The sequence below is a fragment of the Gallus gallus genome, chromosome Z, assembly GCF_016699485.2.
Source record: "Gallus gallus isolate bGalGal1 chromosome Z, bGalGal1.mat.broiler.GRCg7b, whole genome shotgun sequence".
Lineage (NCBI taxonomy): Eukaryota > Metazoa > Chordata > Aves > Galliformes > Phasianidae > Gallus > Gallus gallus.
Window position 1 is genome coordinate 55,347,854 of NC_052572.1, and position 21,432 is coordinate 55,369,285.

A 21,432-nucleotide genomic window follows, 5' to 3' on the forward strand; every position below is an offset into this window, starting at 1 on the left:
CAGGTCTCACCTTGCAGAGCAGCACAGACATCAGAAACACAGGAGTCATTGACAACAGCATGGATTGCTGAGCCCAGCTAGGCTGTGTGAGAAAGGGAATGAACCCCTGCCCCGCAACCTTCCAGAGGAATGCTCATACTCAGCCAGCAATACGCTTCCATGCTTCCATGCTTCAGAGCAGATGAGGAACAATCTGTGGCAGTGGCTGAACTGTTTTGAAGGAGCTGAAGTGCTTTAACAGGTTGGTCCTGAAGGGAGAACCCTAGCCTCAGACAGAAATGAAACCCTGGCTGCACGAGGGCATGACGACTTGGTTCCTGTTGCAAAGGACAGGCTGAGAGCTGCTCTGAACCAGGTTCTCCAGAGCCAGAAGCGAGCACAAAACCATGTCAAGCAATGATTTACCAGTCACCTCCAGTTCTAGGGCTCTTCCAAAAAAAAGACCACAGGAGGTTATAAAAAAAAAATAATGCTTTTTTTCTGGTAGATGACTCATTGTGCAATTTCACTCTGAACTGTTTAATCAGCTTTGAAGTCCTACGAAAGAGTTCTCTTCAAAGGCATGCTTTGAAGTAGATCACTCTTTGAGGACTGGTGCAGCTGCACCTTGCTGCTGCTCAGTTCAGGGGGTGTCCACGAGCACACATGGAGGAAGCACGGACTGCACGGACCTGAGACAGCAAGGAGCTGTGAAGAGGTACTCAAGCTGCTTCATGTCAGAAAGGGTGGAGACAAAACAGATAAATCCTACAGACCGTTACTGGCTATCAGTGAACATATATGCAAAGTCACTTTCCAGCTCTGAAATGAATGGCATTGCTTAAAAATGACCTCTGCTCCCTATGATCAGATGCCTTTTTCTTTGATTAAAAGAATTCCTGCCGATCCTAAGTGCAGAGCTAACTGCTAAAATGTTCAGAACATGCCAGTTCTGGTAGGGTTGCATTGCAAATGCTGCCGTTACCGGATTGCAGCACTAGGACACAAAGTCCCACTGCACAGGGACAGGATTACAATCGCTTCAGGAGACAGCTTGTCCTTTATTATGCTGGCTCACTGCCACCCAACTACAAGTGTTTTGCTAAAAATCCTCCAGGTTTGTTTTCCTTACAGCTTCAGGCTCCTTACATTGCTATAGTAGAGACAGCAAAGTGTACTACGGCCCCCATTCTTTTCAGGTGCTGCCACCCGCTCTGCCTGCCCCCCACCCCAACAGCCACATCGAAGCAGGAGAAAAGGAACCCACAGTACCTTGAGGCTTGACGGACAGCCAGAGGAAAGGAACCTACAGTACCTTGAGGCTTGATGGACAGCCAGAGGTGAACAATGGATATGGCAGCAGCCTGCACTCGGCACCGGCTCAGGCTGGCAGGTGCCTGGGCTTGGCTGAACGGAGGCTTCCTGACCCACATGGCTTTGACTTTAATGGAGATATGCCAACACATGCCAGCTTAGTGGAGTCGCTGACAGCTTTATACAGAGTGCTTTGTTCAGTGAACTGATCAGCTGCTCCGCGTTCCCCTCCACCCGTGTTTTTCTTTTTTTTTGTCTCTGTCAGCTCCTGGATATTTGTTTTGTTTGTTCTCCTTTTGGAGGAGGCTGGGAACTGAAGAGGCGAGGAGTCAGCAGCCCTTTTCGCCTAAAACAACAGTTTGTTTAGGAGCTGGATGTACTTTTACAAAGTCTCACTGAACTTGTACCACAAGCAGTGGGTCAACCGGAGCAGGGCAAACCCGCACTGTGTGCTGAGAACCTCACCACGGGACACCAAAGCACCCACCCCAAGGGGACATTACGGTGACAAGTGGCTTAACACTTCTAATGTGACAAAGGGGCAAATCCCTAGTTGCCAAAACACTAACACCAGCTTCAGAAGAGCCCCAGTGCAGGGCTGAGAGCCAACAGCATGCTCAGGTGGCCAAGAAGGCTGAGGACATCCTGCCTTGTATCAGAAATAGTGCAGCCAGCAGAAGCAGGGAGCTGATCATCCCTCTATATTCTGGTGAGGCCTTAGCACTGGTGAGGCCACACCTTGAGCACTGCGTACATTGTTGGGCCCCTCTACTACAGGAAAGACATCGAGACCCTGGAGCTTCTTCAGAGAAGGGCAATGAAGCTGTGAGGAGTCTGGAGCATAAGTCTTATAGGGGGAGCAGCTGAGGGAGCTGGGATTGTTAGTCTGGTGGAGGCTAAGGAGAAACCCTATCACTCTCTAAACTCCCTGAAAGGAGACTGTGGTGAGATGGGGGTCAGCCTCTTCTCCCAGGTAACAGCGATAGGACCTGCAGTTGCACCCAGGGAGGTTCAGGTTGGATATGAGGAAAAAGTTCTCCAAAAGAGTGGTGCTGCAGTGGCACGGGCTGCCCAGGGAGGTGGTGGAGTCACTGTCCCTGGAGGCGTTCAAGAACCGTGTGGATGTGGCACTGAGGGATGTGGTTGGTGGGGATGTGCTGACGGTTGGACACGGTGATCTTAGAGGTCTTTTCCAACCTTAATGATTCTATGATTCTGTGATTCCAAAGAAACCTACCCCTGGAGGCTGTGCCACATTGTCTTCACCTGGACTTAGTGTGTCTGTGCCAGGCTACTGCACTTTCTCACACCTCAGTAACCAATGGATTCAGCCAGCCATGCACAGAAAATGCACTGCAGTATGCGTGTACTTGCTGTCTGGCTGCAGACACATTAGATACGTTCACTATCCTGTAACAACAGTGAGCAAAACTCAAAAAAAATCCTCCTTATTCCAGGCATTCTTGAATTTTGAGAAAAAATATAACAGCAGTGAGCATAGCACAGTTTCTGCACCTTTGAAAAGGCACCTGAGAAAGACAACAGCCTGGATGTGCTGACAGGCAGGCTGAATAGTGACTTCTGCTTCCTTCAGTCCCCTCAACCCTTTCCAGAGAACAGCCCCTTCCACCACAGAGTTGCATCATTCTATCTTTACAAAAAAGATGAGCTCATTTCCTAATTCCTGAAACCGCAACCGCTGTTGCTGTCATTGCAGTGATTTGAGAAGTAGCTTCGGTTTTCTAAACGGGCACTTTCAAGGCAGAACTGGCAGAAAAAGGCAGTTATGGAGATCTCCACTTCTGTGAGGTGCTGCCAGCAGCCGGCACAGCGAGAAGCGTGACTTACCCATTCATCACAGCAGAGCCAGCTCATAAGCAAGCTCACAACCAAAAAGATACCAGCTTGAGAGGAAGTTGCAACTGCTCCCAGCTACACCACTTAAACGCACATCCAGATGAAGACGAGGAAGAAACCAAACCAAAGCGTTAGGCTGCAGCGTGCATTCAAGCATCCAGTGATAATCTGGACCAGCTCTTATTCGCCACATCCTTCTCCATCGGTCCAAAGCAGTGGATAAAGAGTGGCAGTAACTCCTGACAGCTCCAGCCCTCTTAGGCCCCCACTGTCATTGTGATTTCACGCATGAAGGCCAAAACACAGCCACCATTTTGGGACATGGGGATCTTAGGCAGATCTCACGCTAAACAAAAAGACACAGTCAAGTCATAAGGTGAGTATTCAAAGAAGAAAAGTCCTACCACGCTGCAGCTGGATAGACTAATAAAATGAACGAAGAAAGGTTACCCACTAAGTATCCAAGTCCCACATCCCACGTTTACACTGAAAATCAAACATAGGCCACCACTGGAAAAATAAAAACAAAGTGCAAACTGAAAGCCAGAAGTGTAAATAGCATCTGATAAGATGGGAGAGCAGATTCAAAACTGACATCACCTATCAACAAAGTTTACTATCTCTGAGGAGGAGTAAGTGGACCACCAGTGAAGAAAGCACTGGAAACGACCCACATGCAGAAGAAAGAAAACAGCTGGGAACTACTATGAGAATTTGAGAGGTCCAATCCATTAAGAGTAACCTGACAATCACTGGGAACCACAGTCAGCATTCTTCTGCATCTGTTCCAAGAACCAGCAGATTGCTTTAGGGAGTTTGTTTCCCACCACCACCCCTTGAATTACAAAAGAATGCATATGAGACTAAAATTGTGTTTGCATTGCTAGAGAAGAAAAAAACAAAACAAAACAGGATGTGCAAAAATTGCTGAGCAGCTTCAAAGCAGTTCTTTGAAGGTGGCAGCAGGTGGCAAATATTTAGCATGTTTCAGGATTTGGAGCTGCTATACACATTTTTTTCTGCTCTCTCCCTGGATTTGGAAAAATGTTGGGCTATGTCCTACCAATAGAGACCACACCTTCAAAGACAACTTAGGAAGATAAATGCCAGAAGTTGGATCTTCTCCTTTTTTGTTCTGACAGCAGTATGCACGGGAAGAGGGAATGCAAAGTCTGCTACAAAGAACGCAGAAAAAAAAAGATTGAAACCAATTTTCTGTGTAAAGCCAGAAAGCAGAGTAGAAATACAGCGATCATCAGAGAGAGAAATGCTCGCTTTGAGACACAGCTCAGTGTTCAGTTGCTCACTGCATACACAGCAAAGACACCTGAGGGAAAAGCGAGTTATAGCTTATTGCTTTAGAAATATGTAACCTTTCTCCCACCCTGATTCAGTATGAATGATTACACCTATCCTGGGCCACACAAACTCAGGCTCAGTGACTGGGTAGAACCTTGAAAATACTCTTCTTTATTGCCTCTGAGAAAGAGTAAATCCCAGGCAGTGAGCCTGAGCCCCTCTTCCTTCTCAGCGTGATGCCGACACAAGGCAGGAGCACTGCCCTACCCTGGCATGCAGATGCAGGGATAGCTCATAGGTAAGAGGACCAAACGCCATCCAAATGCAATGTTACTGTCACTGCGTGCTGCGTGAGGACCCCATGATGTTCTAATAAGATGAAGGCTATTGCCAGGTCCAGAACCCCACGCACGCTCTCCCTCCTCCCCGTTCAGCCCCCGTCAGCTGGGGAAACTTAAGCCTATCTCAAGAGCAGAAATTAGTTTTTCCCCATTGAAACGTCTCATACACAATTAAGAAAGAGATTAAACCCCGCAACAATGACAGGAGCTGGAGTAGTTCCCAAAAGAACACAAACTGCACACACATCTTCCTTGAGGATCCCCATGTCTGAGCCAGACACAAAGGGCGAAGAAGCTCCGCTGGGAAAGGACTGCTTCTCAAAGCAAGCCAACCTTCTGTACGGGGCTGCACGGGTTCCCCCGGACAGCTGCAGCCCAGGACAGCACCACGGGCCCCTGCCAGGGGAGCACGCTCAGCCCTGCACAGCTTGCGCAAACACTTACTGCATTCAGCCATGGCCAGCAGCTGGTAGGGATGAAGTATCCGGACGCAGAGGAGCCCATAGGAACTAGCAGCCCGCAAGCCTTTAATCTTTCTTTTTTCTTTTCTTTTTTTTTTTTTTTTCTTTTTTCAGTACTGAAGGCATGTGACCGGCCTTCACATACCAGGGCTGACCCCTCCCAGAGCCAGTGATTTCCTAAGAGCTGGGAAGGATGTTATCCTCCCGCTCGCTCAGCAGAACGCGGGGTCACTGCGGGCTGTGCATTACAGCCTCACGCCACCTAGGGTCCGCGTGCCATCACAGCCCCGCGGTCCTTCCCGAGAGCCGCTCGGGCACCGTGGGCCGGCCCCGCTCCCAGGCAGCACGGCCGCCAGGAGCCCCCGATCCCCCTTTTTGCAGCAGGGACGCTGCGTGCCATTTCCAGGCGTAAAGCTCTCTGTTTCCATATGCACCCTCTCCTCCCACGCGGAACCGAGAACTGTCACTGATTTACGACCCGTCCCCCACCAACTAAACGCAGGTACTGGGAAGCGTACTCCGCCTACGCGCTTTCCCACGCGCTCTACATGTCACGGGAATATCCGCGCTCAGGGAGCTGCCGCGTTTTCGCTTTCGGTTTTTGTTTCCCTCAGCTGGAAGCACGGCTTCGGCAGAAGGGGAGGGGCGGGCAGAGCAGAGCTCTGTCAGCCCGCCTCCCCCCCGGGAGCCCCCGCCCACCCCTCGCTCACCCCGCTGCCGGGCGCAGGGCGCGGGGACACCCGGCGGCTCCGCGCCGCACTGCAGGCGGGCACGGGCCGGGATGGGGCAGCACAACCACCGGGATGGGGCAGCACAACCACCGGGATGGGGCAGCACAACCACCGGGATGGGGCAGCACAACCACGCTCTCTCCTGTTCTCGTAGGAGAGGCGCTCCATCCCTCGGATCATTTCTGTGGCCCTCCTCTGGATATGCTACAACAGGTCCACGTCTCTCATGTATTGAGTGAGGACTGCGCATCTGGATAAAGTACTCCAGGTGAGGTCTCGCCACACAAGATCACCTCCCTCACCCTGCTGGGCCATGCTGGTTTTGATGTAGCCCAGGATACAGTTAGCTTTCTGGGCTGCGAAGGGACACTGCTGGCTCACATCCAGCTGCCACCCACCAGCAGGCCCAAGCCCTTTCCGGCAGGGCTGTGCTCTATCCTTACATCCCCCAGCTTGTACTCGTAGTGGATGCTATCACAACTCAGGTACAAGACCTTGCACTTGGGTTTGCTGAACGTCATGAGGTTGCTTCAGGCAATTCAATCACACGTGCAATCCTGCAATCCCTTAGCAATAATATGTTTGCTTGTCAGCTGTGTCTGGTTCACCTGAGCATCACAGTGATGGTCCATCTTGATGCTCACCTAAATAAACCCGATGCAACCCTCAGCACTCGAACTCCACTCCTCAACAGCATGCCGCAACACCACAGTTCTTCCGTGGCTTCAGTACTACAGCATACATGATTTACCAGCCATCTGTGCCCTGGTATAATACAGCACAATTTTAGACTATCATAGTGGGAGGCGGTTAATTAAGCTATTGTCTGGAGGATTACCCATTTGGGCACACCTGTGGCTGGCTGCTCTGCTGCAGCTACGCTCTTTTATCCATACTCACCATAAGACAGCAAGCTCTCAGGCTTTGTACCTAGCAGAGTTGTGCAGACTGCAACAGCAGCTTGATCACAAACACACTTCTGTGAAAATTTTTGGTCTTTTAGTAAGGAGAGAAGCTCTTTAAAAAGCTTCTGTTAGTATTTCTCTATCACTGTAAATTTAAACTCAAATGAACTTAATTCCTAATGAAATCCAAACCAGGTGGGCAATCAGCACGTTTCCAAGCTCTGCCTAAGCTAACTTCACCCTTGTGACAACTGCAGTCTTGATGAACCAGTATGAACCTTACCTGAGGATACTTTTCAGTGTGACGGTCACCTAGGGCAACAATGATGGGGCAACATATCAGTGTGCACACTGCTTGTCTTCCACTACTCCAGTCTTATGGCAATCACAGGTTTCAGTGGAAGAAGGAGCTGCAAATGTCAGGACTGACCTCAGTTTCTGACTCTAAGCTCCTTATGAAGTTCCTTATGAAGCTGACAAAACCACCTCTGCTCAATGAATAACTTACACTTGCACAAAAGGTCTAAACACATAAAAGACCTTCTGCTACAAATGCCTGGGAAAGCTCAGACTACACAGTCCCATCTAAGGGAATAGTCTAAGGGCTACTAACATAATGTGCTGTCTGGAAGAAAGAGACTGAAGGCACCTTTGTCACTTGCAAGATCTATCACCTCTCCACTGCTTTTGGCTGTACCCCTGTGCTGTGATCTGTCCATCTCCCCATCTCTCTTTGACAACACCTTATGAGGAAAGTTTCTCACGGTGTGAGTTGCTATAAATATACAGAATTTTCTGATTACTTAGCCCAGTGTTTACTTCCCTCATAACTCTCTTCTTACTTGTCTCTCCCTTTGCCTGAATCTTCGAAGTTTTTGCACCACTCCTTCCTCTCTCAGTCAGTTTCCAGTGCACTGGTTAAGAAAATCAGCTAACTAGTGCAGTTACTAGGGCAAAGTGGGAGCCAAGCCTCATCTCAACAGAAGTAACTAACTGGAAAAACTCTTGCTGATCTCAAGAGAGGAAAAGAGAGACACACCTTTAACATCCAGATCACGAGTTCGTTTGGACAACTCATCACAGCACACAGGCTTTTACTTTTCCTAAAATAGCTGCTGGCAAATTCAGGTGTAAGTGAAAACAAGAATGTTCATCTGTATGGGTCGCTGACTCCTCTGTGACATATCCCAGAGATGCTACAATACTACTCATCTTTTTTCTTGTTGCAGGTATCACAGAGAAACCTACAAAAAATTTGCACATCTGTACGTCCTAATAAACAGCAGGTTTGGATGGCTCTTTTCTGTTCCGCAGCTCACTCTGTTACACTGGAAATCATTTAGTGTACAAAGCATGCAGTGTGCAGAATCATTAACTACACTCTGAGACGGTCTGCTGAAGTACACAGGGATTAGGAAAAATTAAGCACAGAAAACACATCCACTATTTTTACCTTCCCAAATGAGGAACTTCTGTGACATCTCCTCTGAAGAGCGTTTCGCTTACGTTCCTTAAGCCATTGGTGATCCCTTCACAGCAGCTCTTCACTTCCCCATCAGGGGGAAGCTGAAAGACATCCATCTGTCCCGAAGTCCGCTCCAAAAACTGACTGCCCTCCTTCATACGCTGCTGGATCATTGGAGTGAGTGGCATCTCAAAACTGAAGTAGCTATCAGGCTCCGAGTATAATGTCTCCAAAGACTCCGCGCTATAGTATAAAGAGGCATTGTCTAGGATGTTTTCGAACTGTGAGCTGTACAGATCGGTGGAGACGTCAGATTGCCTCTGTCCAAGGACATCCTCATATCCTCCCATGGCTGCTTCCCCCTCCTCCATGATCCTAGAAGTCAATCACAAACAGCTTGTTTCAGTTTGGACCACTGAGAAGACCTCCTCATTCTCCACCTTTGAGAAAAGGAAGGTCTGTGCTTTGTACAGGAGAGCATTCAGTGGACAACACACTGGCATCTCGGCTCATGCTGCCTCCACTTCTGGCAGCACTATCTCCCTCTCTGCTTTGTTACAGTCTGGGGGATGTGAAAGGATACAATCTGCTGGGCAAGAGGCAGGAGGAGAGAAGCACTATATACAGTCTAACATAAGGTAAAGTCAGTTTCTGTACTCACAAGTTCACAGGCTCTCTGCTAGTTCCATTCTCACTGGCCATGCTGGAGGCTGCACAGGCCAGAGCCACACGCCCAAGTAGGCACTTTGTGGGGCTGGAGGAAGCCTCTCAAAACTGTGAAGAATACAAGATCCCAGCCTGGATCCCGTGGGACCACAGCTCACACAGTATCACTTTGGTTATTTTTTCAGGCTTTCCCCCATTTGAGACAATCCAGCAGCTTTTGACACATCTCATGATGAGACTCGATGCATTCATGTGGCAGTAAGGGCCTGAGGCCTGGGGGCAGATTTCAAGTGTTCACAGTACTCATCTGCCATCAGGGCTGAAACCAGACTGGCTCTAGCACGAACCAGAGCAAAGTGCTCAGAGACCCACAGGGATGCATGCTGGCTGGCCCACAGCCACTGGGGCACCCATCATTCTATCACAGACACAGTCAGTAAGGAAGAGTAAGCAAATCAGGACACCCTTACAAAGAATGGCCCACACCACTCTTCCATGTGCTTGGCTCAAAACCAAAACATCTAGCAGGGTGCATGTAGACAGACCTATGCAGTGCCTGAATTTAATGATATACCAAGCCTGGATGCTACTGATACATGCCACAGTTTCTTCGTCACACAACCATTACCAGGCAGATAGCAAGAGACACTTCCATACTTCCAAATCTGAGACTCATTTCCACCTCCAGCAGCGTGGTGTGGACTGAGCTCAGCTCAACCTCTGTACACTACCACACCACACACTACTACCTACACTACTACACCACCACTGTACACTAAATAATATACTGTTTCCACCATGCTGCAGGCAGAAGACAAATAAAAAGTGTTGCTGATGGCAAACCAGAAGCTCCCAAATGGGCAGACGTGAGTCCCATGCTTGCAAGGAGACACACTCATCCTCCCCCCCCCCCTACCACTCAGGTACCATCTCACCTGCCATGGCCTCTTGCTAGCACAGTGGTCTCCTCCTTGCTGCAGTTCTTCTTGTCCTTCACAAAAACTTCATCCTCCCCACTTTCATCAAGCAGTGCCAGAGGAGCAGCTCCATGGGCAGCACCCACCCTTGGCTCTTCCCAGACCTCACTCTTAGCAATGTCTGGCAAGGTGACCAAGCTGGGGGCAACCATCAGTGGCACAGAGTGGCTAGATGTTTTGGGGAACGTTTTCCTCTCCACAGATGTGGTCTCCAGCAGCGAATGCTTCTTTCTGCTCTGGTCCTCTGCTTTTTGCAGCCATAAAATCTCCACCCCTTGAAATTCAACATGTTTGCTCATAGCTGCCTCTTTAGAGAGCCTCCTCTCAGGACCCATTTGCATTTTGCCTTGACTGTAAGCTGAGAACTCCTCAGACTGCGCCCACCCCTCCACTCTGCTGGCTGCTTCCAGGTTTGTCACAGATGGTCTATGACTGCTTGCCTCCTTTGCTGTGTGGACCTCCTCAGCTTTATTACTGGTGGCCTGCAAGGACTCGGACTGCTTTTCACCAGTCCATATTGCAGCCAGATCTCTCTCTATGATCAAATGCATTTTTTCCTCAGCTGTTCGCTCAGATGGAAGAGGCATGTCTGAGGGTTTTTCTTGGCCTGCTGCAACTGGTTCTCTGGCTGTCTGCACATTTTGGCAGCCAGGAACACTCTTTTTTTCCATGTGCGTCTCTGAATCAAGATAAGTATTTGCTCTCTCTTGTACCTTTGTTGCCTCTAGCTGTCGAGAAATCTTCATAATCTCTGGCAAGTTACCCACAGGTTGCAAACCTTCTTCTGCAGTGTGCAGCTGCGCTGCCTTAACCTGAGCTCTAGGCTCATCTGCAGAAGCCACAGACTGGGGAGGAGGCCTGCCAGGTATGTGGTGACGGTCCCGTCCTTCTGGACTGCACGTCACAGGCTCTGCCTGGCTCTTCGATGAAGTCCTCAGTGCATCTCTACTTGCCTCCATAGTGCCGTACTCTGGAAACTCATTGATGATGGTGTGGGGCAGCAAAGTATTACTTCCATGGCCACTACCTGCAAAAAAAGAAAACAGAGCATGGATTTACCTGCCATATGCATAAGCAAAAAGCCCAACCTCCCCTCCCAGCCTTTTCATAACAGAGCAACTGTGTTCACTCCTGCAGGGAAAATACCATTCTGCTTAACTCACTTCTGCGTGCTCACACTGCTGTTATCCACAACTGGTCCCTCTTACATAGGAGTTTTTGGGCAGCCCTACTTTGGAAGCATGTACTGCTGAGGAAGGAATGCCAAAAATGTCTGCTACACTTCAGAAAGGGTCCCAGTGGCCCATGAATATCTAAGGCCACGTGCCAAATGCAAAAGCTGAAGAAAGCAGATATTCAGAGGTTCAACATCCATCCACAGTATGTGTCATACACATCACTTTTACTTAAAAAATATTTTTAGGTAATTTGTGCTTGTTAAGAAGAAACACAAGGAAGGCAATCAGCCACACCCCACAATAAATACTACAAAACCAATTATGTAAATTACATGGCAATTCAACTTTCTGTCAGTACTACTCTCCTCCTTTAACAACTCAGGTAACTGAATGTCCTGCTGCAGAAATGCATGCATACCAAGTAGCTCCAATTTTCTCTCTGAAAAAGTAAATTCAGTGTAAATTCACAAAAAGCCTGCTAGCACTCCCCCCTCATGCTGTTTCTCAAACCAATGTAGTAAACAAAGAGGGAGAGAAAACCAATGGTGGCATTTTCAAAGGAGCCGAGCACCCAGTGGCCCCTATTGTTCTCGGGTAAGGCAGAACCAGCTGTTCTCAGAGCATGGGTGAATCAGCATGGATGGCACGCTGATGCCTATCTGGCCACCTGATATCACGGTCCGAGGAGGAGATGAGCTTTCAGAAAAAGCAGCTGCAGCTGTGTTCACTGTAAACTTAAGAGAAAGGCCTGGTCTGAAGTTTAAATTGCTTTAAACCAAACAACGAGGAGGCTAGATCCAAACATTAGCCTGAACAACATTATGAGGGACAGCTCTGAAACCAGATATCCATTTGCATTTGGATGCTTTGCCCTGCTTGAGGTGTATCTCTGGGTGCTGTTCTACAAACACATGGCTGCCGCCGCTCCAACCTGGCCACAAGCCGCTGCTGAGTAGAAACTCATGTATCTGTTTAATGACAGGCTGAGTTCAAGGTAAAAGGGAGGATAATTTAATGTGATTTCAGCATCACACACGTGTGGCTACGTATCTGCCAGTGGTTTGTACAGATAAGAAGCAGCAGCCCATACCTGGCAGCTAACAAGACAGTAGCTCTAACCACAGGGTTAATACTGCGCATGAGGTGAGCATGCACTGGATCAAACTGACGAGACTCAGACTGTGCCAAGACACAGTTTCTTCCCCTGTAGGTTCTCTGGTATCTCTGCACCCTTGATTTATTCACTCCAGAATAAAACTTCATTGGGTCAGATTTCATCAAGATGACTCGGCTGCCACTGAGGACAGTGCCTGGGCCAAGTAAGGATCTCCTCTGCTGCAAGACTCATGCAGCCTCAGACCAAATAGTAAGATCCCACACGACTGTGAAGAGCAGAGATGCTCTGTCCACACCACGCTGTTAGCCTGGCTCCATCACAGGGTTTCCAGCTCACATGTGGGCATGCACTGGAGGAGTTACAAGACAGTGATGTCTCCTTCCCCAATACGAGCACTTCCACGTGTAGTGCGTTTTCCAAGGCACTGGGAGCTCCAGATAAACAGCACCCACTGCACACAATTTCAGCTGCACAACCACACAGGGGATGCATTCCCTGTATGTTTTATGGCACCGGAACCAGGTCACCATTTGGACACGCTTCAGCCGGGACAAGACTCGTGAACAAGAACAGTGCTGTGTGGCGGCAGTACTTCCATACTTGCACCAGCACTAGCTCAACCTCAAGTCAGCGAAAGGCTCCTCACGCTTGAAATGAGCCCACAGCATCATTTCCCTCCCAGACCTCTATGGAGCTGAGATGCAGCCAATGCGTTTTGAAGGCCAGTCTCCAACAAGGCACCACACACAGCTCATGCCAACAGCCAGACTCGTCTCTGCTAATTGTTATCTTAGCTTCTGAACCGAGAGGAGGGAAACAGAAGTGGCCTTATTTCTAGCAGTGAATGCTGAACACATTGCTGCATGCCTCTTCTATCGCTGGTGGCCGCTGCACACAGCTGTAAACAGTCCCAAGAAAGTTTCTGGTTTGCTTCTCCTCCTAAACGTTTTCCATAACCTACTCCCAAATAAATGTTACCCTCCAGCAAGCTCAGTACACTCAGGAAAAGCCAGGCACGTAGAACAGGCAGGTGTGTATGCAGGCACACAGAGACACGCGGGGAGGGAGCACAGTACGTCTCTCCGATGGACACACAAGCTGCAGGTGTTTCACATGGACAAGAGGGAAGCACTTCCACAGTATAAAATTAAGGCATTTTCTACAGTGATGTCTACAGCAACAAAGCTCTGGGCAAGACTTCTGCAGCTGCAAGTGTGACCACAAGCAAACGGGATTCTTGCTTTCACAGCATGCTGGAGAAACATTATCTCATTCAGATGTGAATGGAAAAAATGTATATGTGGCACCAAAGCAACAGCCTGTTCCCGCTGCATCAGGTAAAGCCACACACAACATTGCTGCAGTCTCTGCTCCACGTAGACACCAGCACCACCTGCTCCTGCAAGAAGCAAAGCCTTTCCCACTGCTCAGCACATTGTTTCAGGTGCCAGCATCTGGAGCAGCCTGAGCTCTTTAAGGGAAACTCCTCCCTTATTCCCATCCACCACCACAGCATCATGTCTTGCTGCAGCTACTGGCATATCCTGTCTAACCCCATCCCCCAATATGACTGCATTACAAACAAGGCTAGAAAAGCAACAACAATATTTAAGGACCGCACTGAAGATGAGCAGGGAAAAAAAAACACCCACCACCAAACAAACAATGAAAGGACACACATTCTCAGGTAACACCGATTTCTACTTTGCATTGAAAGCAGCTTCTTTCAACAAAGCAAAATTACAAGGAGAGAGAAAAGGCTAAAATAGCACGGGGGCGAGTGGATAGAAAACGGAGACCGGGCTAATATAATCTAACAGCAACTGGCAGCCTTTCTGGTGACTAGAGGCTGAAAGAATTCATGACTTAAATCAGGCATAGATATGATATTTCATAGATAAATAACCACTCCAATTCAAACAAGCTTGTCTACAGCATAATAAAAGGAAATTCTAAGAAGAAAAACACAAGTTACAAGCATAGACAGACATTCTGTTCACAGGTACATTTTACAAAAGAATGGTGTGAGTGTCTCTCTCTATACAGAATTTATATATATATATTAGCTAGGAACAGAAATCAGATATATTTGCTTGAACAGTCTCCTTACTCACAGAGGTTACTGTAGCTCCAGCAGTTACCCATTGGTCAAAGAAATAAAATGCACAGATCATCAGTTTATCTATAGCGATACCAGCTAATTCAATTGCTGCTGTTCTAGTCAACTGGAATCAAAATAGTTTCAAATTTCCTGGCAGCTGCTGCCCTGCACTGCACACAATGATGTAAATGGAAGCTTTCTGAGTATTATGAAACTGATGGGGGAACTGCAGTCTCATTCAGTCTATCGCCGGAGCTAAGGAGTCCACCTTGGCAGCTTGCAGGAGGAAAAAAATCTCCTCCAGCAAAGGCTGCCTGACGATCTGCCAGGGAGATGTTTGTGCTTAACTGCCGCTTGCTCTAGCAGCATTCATGGAGGAATAAAGGGGCAGAATGGTGATCCTGAGAGTGCTGTGTTGGTTTCAGAGCAAAAGGTGCCTGACAGCATTTCAGCGTTACTGAGCTGAAGGTTTCAAGCAACAGCGCGGTCATCTTGCATCCCATTTCTCCGCAGCTCTCTGCACCGATCGCTAGCAACGTGTGGGCGAAGCCTCTTGCAGAATCACAGCAGTGACCTCTTTCTGCTGCAGGCATTTGTCGCCTTTCTTTGTAAAAGCCGAATTAGGGCAGTATGAACAATGTGTACATTACGAGGAAATGATCTCTGGGCAACGAAGTTTAATGAACAAATCGCAGCAGCTGCAGCACTATCATTATTTGCACTCATACAGAGCTGGGGGGGGGAGGAGGGGGGCACACAGATTGCACACTGCCTCCAGCACTTCATCAGTACCTAGAGCTATCCGGATCTACAGGGCAGCACCCGCACAAGCTGAGCTGGAGCGGCCCCTGCCTGTGGGAGAGCAGGGATGCTTCTCCATCGTTGTCAGCAGCTCTTTTTCCAATGATGTCATTCTCCATGCCCTGATAGTCCTCTGCTAGCCAAAGCCAAGGGATTTACATGATGCGAGCACTGAGCTTTTCTGATCAGACTGCAGGCATCCACACACCAGGCAGGCTGCAGCCGCTCTGGGCTTCTGGACACTGTGCTTACCCGGGGAAGCTGAAGCCAGGCCTCCACCTGCCCAGCATCACAGTGCAAAACACAGCATGGCAGAAATATGGGAGCTGGCTGAAGCAGAGAGAGGAGCGAAGCCTATAAAATAGGTGCAGGTTAAACGCCACTGCCTTCTCTACACTCACTCTAGCAAACACCCAGGAAGGTGGAAGGGAACCAGACGGGCCTATGTAGAAGAAGCCATCATGCTGCCTGGGATCCCTCACCCCAAAGAAAAGAGGATCAGAGCGGGTTACTGAAAAGCCCCGGAACCACAGACCCAGTGGTGGTCAACAGCCCAAACTGATCCCACAGTTGAACTGACCAGCACAGGGCAGGACTCCATCCACCAAGTTAGCCCATACTGCTGAGGAAGCCCCTGGCCCACAGGACATTAGAAGACCTTACCAGAGAAGTATCGCTCTGTGTGGTTCTCTGTTCCCTAAATTCTAGTTTTGACCACAAGAGGCTGCAGGAGGTGAACCTTCAGTCTGCGGGACAGCTGCTCTCAGAACAGACACTGATACCAAGAGCCTCTCCAGCTGCAAGCAGTGCCCCAGTTCCTGAAGCTTGTGATGTGGCACAAGTCATCACCACTCGTGAAAAGGAGATCGAGAAGGGCTCTCAGGCTGCACGCTGAAACACTGTCCATTAAGAAAGCAATGACCAGAACAGCGTGTTATTTATTTCTTTCACAGATTTTAATTTTTGTTTTCCCCAGTGGTAAACGGTGTTTGAAAGTTTCTGGCATAACACAAACTGCACTGAACTACAAGTTCTCCAGTGGGCACCTCGATGTTCCCCAGGCTGCAGGAAGGATGGCACCTTGCCACGGCAGACTGCAGGCCCACACTGAGCTCAGAACAGGACCCAGTCCAAAACTAACACACAGCACGTGCTGGGAGAGCTTAGTGGGAGGGATTATATGCTACAAATTGCTGCATGGGCCACAGATGGTCAATGAGATAGCTCTGTCCCCAGAGTCATTACCCTGGAAAGCAGAAGTGTAGAGTGAAACAGCTGCTAGCATGAGAGCGAATGGGAGGGAATACAAAGGGAAAAACTGGGCTTCTATTGTGACGTGGGCAAGTCTTGCTAAATGCAATGTATTTTTCTTCTTTAACATCACACCCCCCACAGTGACTGTAAGAACATCAAGTTTGGGGTTTAAAAAGCTGGAAAACATAAACATTAACCCCCAAATTCAAACGGCAAATCCAGAAAGAATCCAAACTTTACAATTTGTCCACTGCAGAAAGGAAGCTCCTAACAAATGATTTTCTAAGTTCAGACAGATGTAGTGATATCAAGAATTATAAACTCCCAAAGAACCTCAAGCTGACAGAACAAACTTTTGGAGCAGTGACAACCCACAGCTGCTTTGGCACTCACAGAGTCTACCAAGTGAGGACTCCCTGTATGCACTTGTACTTAAGGATTTAAAACACCGTGTTTTTAACAGATCTTTTAAAAAGCAGCAAAAAATCCTTTAAGCAGAAATACAGAAAAACCTCTCTAGATTTCAAGGTAGCAACGACGTCTTAAAAAAAAGAACAAACCAACAACTCATACAGCGGTCACAAATCTGAGAAGCTCTGGGTCCTTGCAGCAGTCACTGAGGAAGCCAGACACACCCACAGGAAAGGATGTCCTTTGTTGCATTTTGAGATACAGGATCAATAAACCAGGCTAAGAGAAGGCATCCCACGCAGCTGTCAGCACATCCCAGGAGCTGGATATCAAGTTACACAGTTAAAATAAAAATAGGGCATGGAGGGATGTATGTGTCTCCCAGCCTTTGCTGGTGAAGGTGTGGTTGGACACGGTATGGGAACTCTTCAGGAACTGGCATGGTGAATGAGATTCCCTTCCTTAGGAAGCTGAGCAGTGTTAAATAAACAACACAGGGTTCCAGAGCAGAAGCTGCTCTGTGTCAGATGGTGAGTAGGAAAAATATTTGTTGTACCAGGTTACGCTTTTTCGGTACGATACCACACCAGAACTCCATCTACCTAAGATTCCCCAAGGAGCAAGACAACACGCTGCTATTCCTCCAGAAGCCTTCTGAGATGAACCAGGGCAACAACCTGTTGGAGGGCAGGTTGCCTCCTTTTGTGCTCATGAGCAGGGCTTCATCACGCCACGAAAATGTTTCTTCTCTGCTGCTGCTGTGCTCTGCCTGCACTACGTACAATCAGGGCACCTGAAGGAGACCAACCAGCACCAAGGGCTGCTGGCAACACCAGTCCCCAATTATCGTGTACTGACAGCAAAAGGGAAGGTAATTACTGCCTCCATCTGGCATTTCCTAGCCACTGAGTGTTTTAATTCTGTGCTTTTAAAATCAATAAACAAACAGCCTATGTTTTAACTATAATTCCTACTAAATCCCTGCCCTTCAAACATCTTTCTTGTTTATTAAGTCAAGGATGTGGCAATCTCCTCCCTGCAGCTGTAGGTTATGATAACTTGAACTACCCAGCTTTAAAGTGCAGGTCACAAGACGTGCAATTTCCTCCTGCAGAGCAATGGGCTTCACATAATGTCTCACTGCCCAACAGAGACAGCCACAAGAAAAAGTAGTAATGCACACTACCACATAAAAACTCTTGTCTGTCTTCAGCATGTCACGAACAATAGCAGGACCCTAAAAACAACAAGAACTTAGCTTATAGATTCAAGTGCACATAACAGAATGATGGAATTTTCACTGCGTGTGTGAGCACCACATTTTAGCTTTCCAGGCTTCAGTCTTAATATGCGTCCCTGCTGGACGGAATGGATCTCAAATGCGCATTTGCCATACTTATCTTCAGGGGCCCTGTCACTGCAAAAGGGACTTGGAAATCTGGCAGCCCTTCAATCCTCACAGAATGCCCTTTTGCACCTTTTCGGGAAAGAAAAGCTGCAGATGAAAACACCATAATGGGGAGGACAGACTTTCAAGGCTGCCTGGAGGTGGAAAGAATGAGAAAGAAAAAAAATGACAGAGGGTGGTGTATTAAAATGGAAAGTGATGTGGTTAAAACGCTGGGGAAACCTGCAGTTAGTCATCCACACAAATATGAGAATGGTGCAATATGTGAGCAAATAAATCTGATCTAAGCAAAGTTTTGAGAGTTAGGGTCAGGAAGGTGCCACGTTTGTGCAGTGCAAGGAGGATGTAGCAGAGATGGACACGCATGACTGGAAATGATGAAGACAAAGATAGCAAGGCAGAAGAGCAAAGAACGACTTGGAAAGCTAGTGATATTTATTTTACTGTAAGTTACAGGTGTAACTTTCTTAAGGCTGCTTAAATCAGCAATATAAGACCACAAAAAGGGTGTGCAAAGAAACAACACCATGCTCTTCCTTAGCTCTTGAAACAAGTCAAAGAAATCTATAGCAAATGCGCTCATCTCCATGACTCACATTCAAGAATAAATATTGTTGCATGGGCTAAGGTATGTATTTCATTCTCTTCTGCATGCCAGCTCTGGCACTGTTTGACCACTTGCAGAGGTGATTCAGCACGCATTCCCAGGAGAAACTATGCCTTTTGTTAGACCTTTTCTTACTAGGTTTTTGCTGGATTAAGCTTGCTAAGAAATCATAAGAGCAGAAGAGTTGGTATGAGGCAATGCGCAGCAGTGTGTGGCTGGAACCACCTCTTTTGGCAGAAGCAAGCTGTTACAATGAGCTCAGTTGCCTCATGACACCCCACTGTACACAAAACAGTGAGTGACAGGCTTTCCAAAAAGCTATTTGTTTCACCAGGAATTCAAAAACAAGCTTTTCTCAGCAGCTGTTGGGAAAGACCAGATTTGCATAGCAACCCCAGGACTACTTGTACAGGGCTTTTTTTTTTTTTTTTTTTTTTTTTTTGTGAAAAAGGAGATTAAACTCTCTGTTACAGAGGAGTGACAGCTTCCCCTCCTAAAAGTATCAGAGAAAAGACTTCATGAATTTTAAGAAGATATTTTCTTGGATTTCTCTCCTCATAGGATAGGCATTATGAACTTCTTGGATTGCATGTTCCTTTAAGCAGCCATTTTGTAGGGCTCCCTACAAAATAAGGGACACACATTTTAGGACTGTCGTTTTGTCAAGACTCTTTTTTTTGGCATTAAGATGTATGAAGTGCTAAGTCAGAAAAATCAGTACTCTGCAGCCTACCAAGGCCTAAAAGATAGGGCTGTTCAATAGAGACCACTGTTTGCATGGCCAGATCCAGAGGAGGATATGCTTCCCGACCTAAACAACAAGCACCCTTTATGTTAACTAAGCTGAGAAGGCGTCTTGTGCACTCCCGCCGAGTTCAGATTTTAGAAAATATTTTCTTTTGCTGGAGGCAGAAGGCTGAGGCACTGCTGAGGAGTATGGTGAGGCAGTGCTTGGGCATGTGGCCACAGAGACCATGAGCAGGGCTCTGCAGGAAAGCGCATGTCCCCTCATCCCGACTGGATGAGACAGGGGTTCTGGGGGCCTGAACTTGCTTCTTTGTGGATGCATCTATCCACTTCCCTCAAAGAGGAGGACCAGCAACAGAGGAGAAAGAAAGAAAGCCAGAGAGAAGTCACACGCTGAAGACAGAGAGCGTGAGTACAGATCATCAGAGATTACAAAACTCCCAGATAAAAAGCAGACTGAGGGTGCTAAAGAGAGAAATGAGGAACTGTTTGTAATGTGGCAGCTTTATTAGCATGCAGAATTGAATACAACAATTAAGCACCTCTTCTATATGCATCTAACTGGATTCTTTTCTCCTCTCGTCTGTGAAAATGACCACAAGCTTAAAACTGGAATGTAAAAGTCAGCACAGCAGCTTGTTAACCATGTCTGTTGTCTCCAGAGTGAGACCTGTTCAAACAGAAGTGTTTGCTACGCCTTTCCCCAGTCATTCTTCCCTCTTTGTGAAGTGCCTTATCGAATACAAGTATTTCACTACCCAATTAAAAAAATTAGATTCTCAACAGTATCCAGCAGGGTCTCAGAAATAAGGCTGTTTTTGAGAGAAAGGATAAATTGGGAGGCATAACTAATTAAGCTGTTCAGCAGCTTACGTATTGTGTTCTCATCTTCTGAGCCAGCCAAGGCATGGGTGAAACCTCTTTGGGTTAGATAAAAGAAAGTTCAGCTTTACTGCTCACAGCGACAAGCTGTTCTCCTGATTAAGTTTAAACAAGAGTGCTGCTCCTGGCCACTATCCCTGTCACTCACTCACTTGAAATCTTACATTGACACATGAAAAGCATGACATCTTTCTTTTAAAAGAAACTATAGGAAGTAGCAAGTTGGTCTGGGTATTCAGTGGCAGTTCCCCCTCTCAACAAATTGAGAGAGTTCCATACATAGCTGCTTCCACTTAAACAGTTCCCATCCCTTGCAGTTCTATCAGGGCATATTTAGTATACACTGAATCAAGTGAAGCTGGGCTTTGGTGCATAGGGCCCTGAGTTTGTACTACAGCACTGAGTCAGCTCCGTACTCATTCATCTGCAGTGAAGAACAAACTGAAGTTCACCGGTTTAAAGAAAACAAGTAGAAAGGGCAGCACCATCTTTGTGTATCTGTTTTTGTCAGGCATCTTCCAGGAGGAGAAGGAGGCCGCATTTGCCTGTGGCAGCAAGAAACAGGTCTGGGTAGGCATAACGCCACATAGCAGGGAGCCTGAGTTTTGGGCAGGAGGAATAGCAGACTCAAGCAGAGCACATATTCTCAACCCAGCTGGGGAAAATGCACAACAGAAGGAGTATGGCCTAGTAAACTTTTATCACTACCCAAGGGACAAACAGTGGACCGCAGATCCCTGCCTGGACAAGCACCAAGTCTAGCTGGCTGGAACGCAGGGCGAGGAGACTCCTTAAGGTCCCATATGGAGCTCAATGTCTGCCTTTCTGGCAGAAGAAGCCACCTATTGCAAGGTAAGGGACCCTTTCTGAGACTCTGCGTAGTATTTACCATAGTCATTCGTCCTCTAGGCAAAATGGTATAGAAGAAAAA

The 21,432-nt window shown here is 47.7% G+C and overlaps 1 protein-coding gene across 18 annotated transcripts in view; it reads right to left on the reverse strand.

Moving 5' to 3' along the window:
- The window catches only part of PSD3 (pleckstrin and Sec7 domain containing 3), a 151,792-nt gene that overhangs the window by 116,213 nt on the left and 14,147 nt on the right, over positions 1 to 21,432 (reverse strand). For 16 of the 18 annotated variants that reach the window (XM_040655813.2, XM_040655816.2, XM_040655815.2 and 13 more), the window contains exons 3-4: positions 9,954 to 11,022; positions 8,341 to 8,727 (exon numbers count right to left, since the gene is read on the reverse strand). In XM_040655813.2, the coding sequence (XP_040511747.1) occupies positions 8,341 to 8,727; positions 9,954 to 11,022 (1,456 nt within the window). Of the gene's footprint in view, positions 1 to 5,234; positions 5,336 to 8,340; positions 8,728 to 9,953; positions 11,023 to 14,404; positions 14,593 to 21,432 lie in introns of those variants that run through there. The other 2 variants (XM_040655818.2, XM_046905984.1) reach the window with 2 other exon arrangements.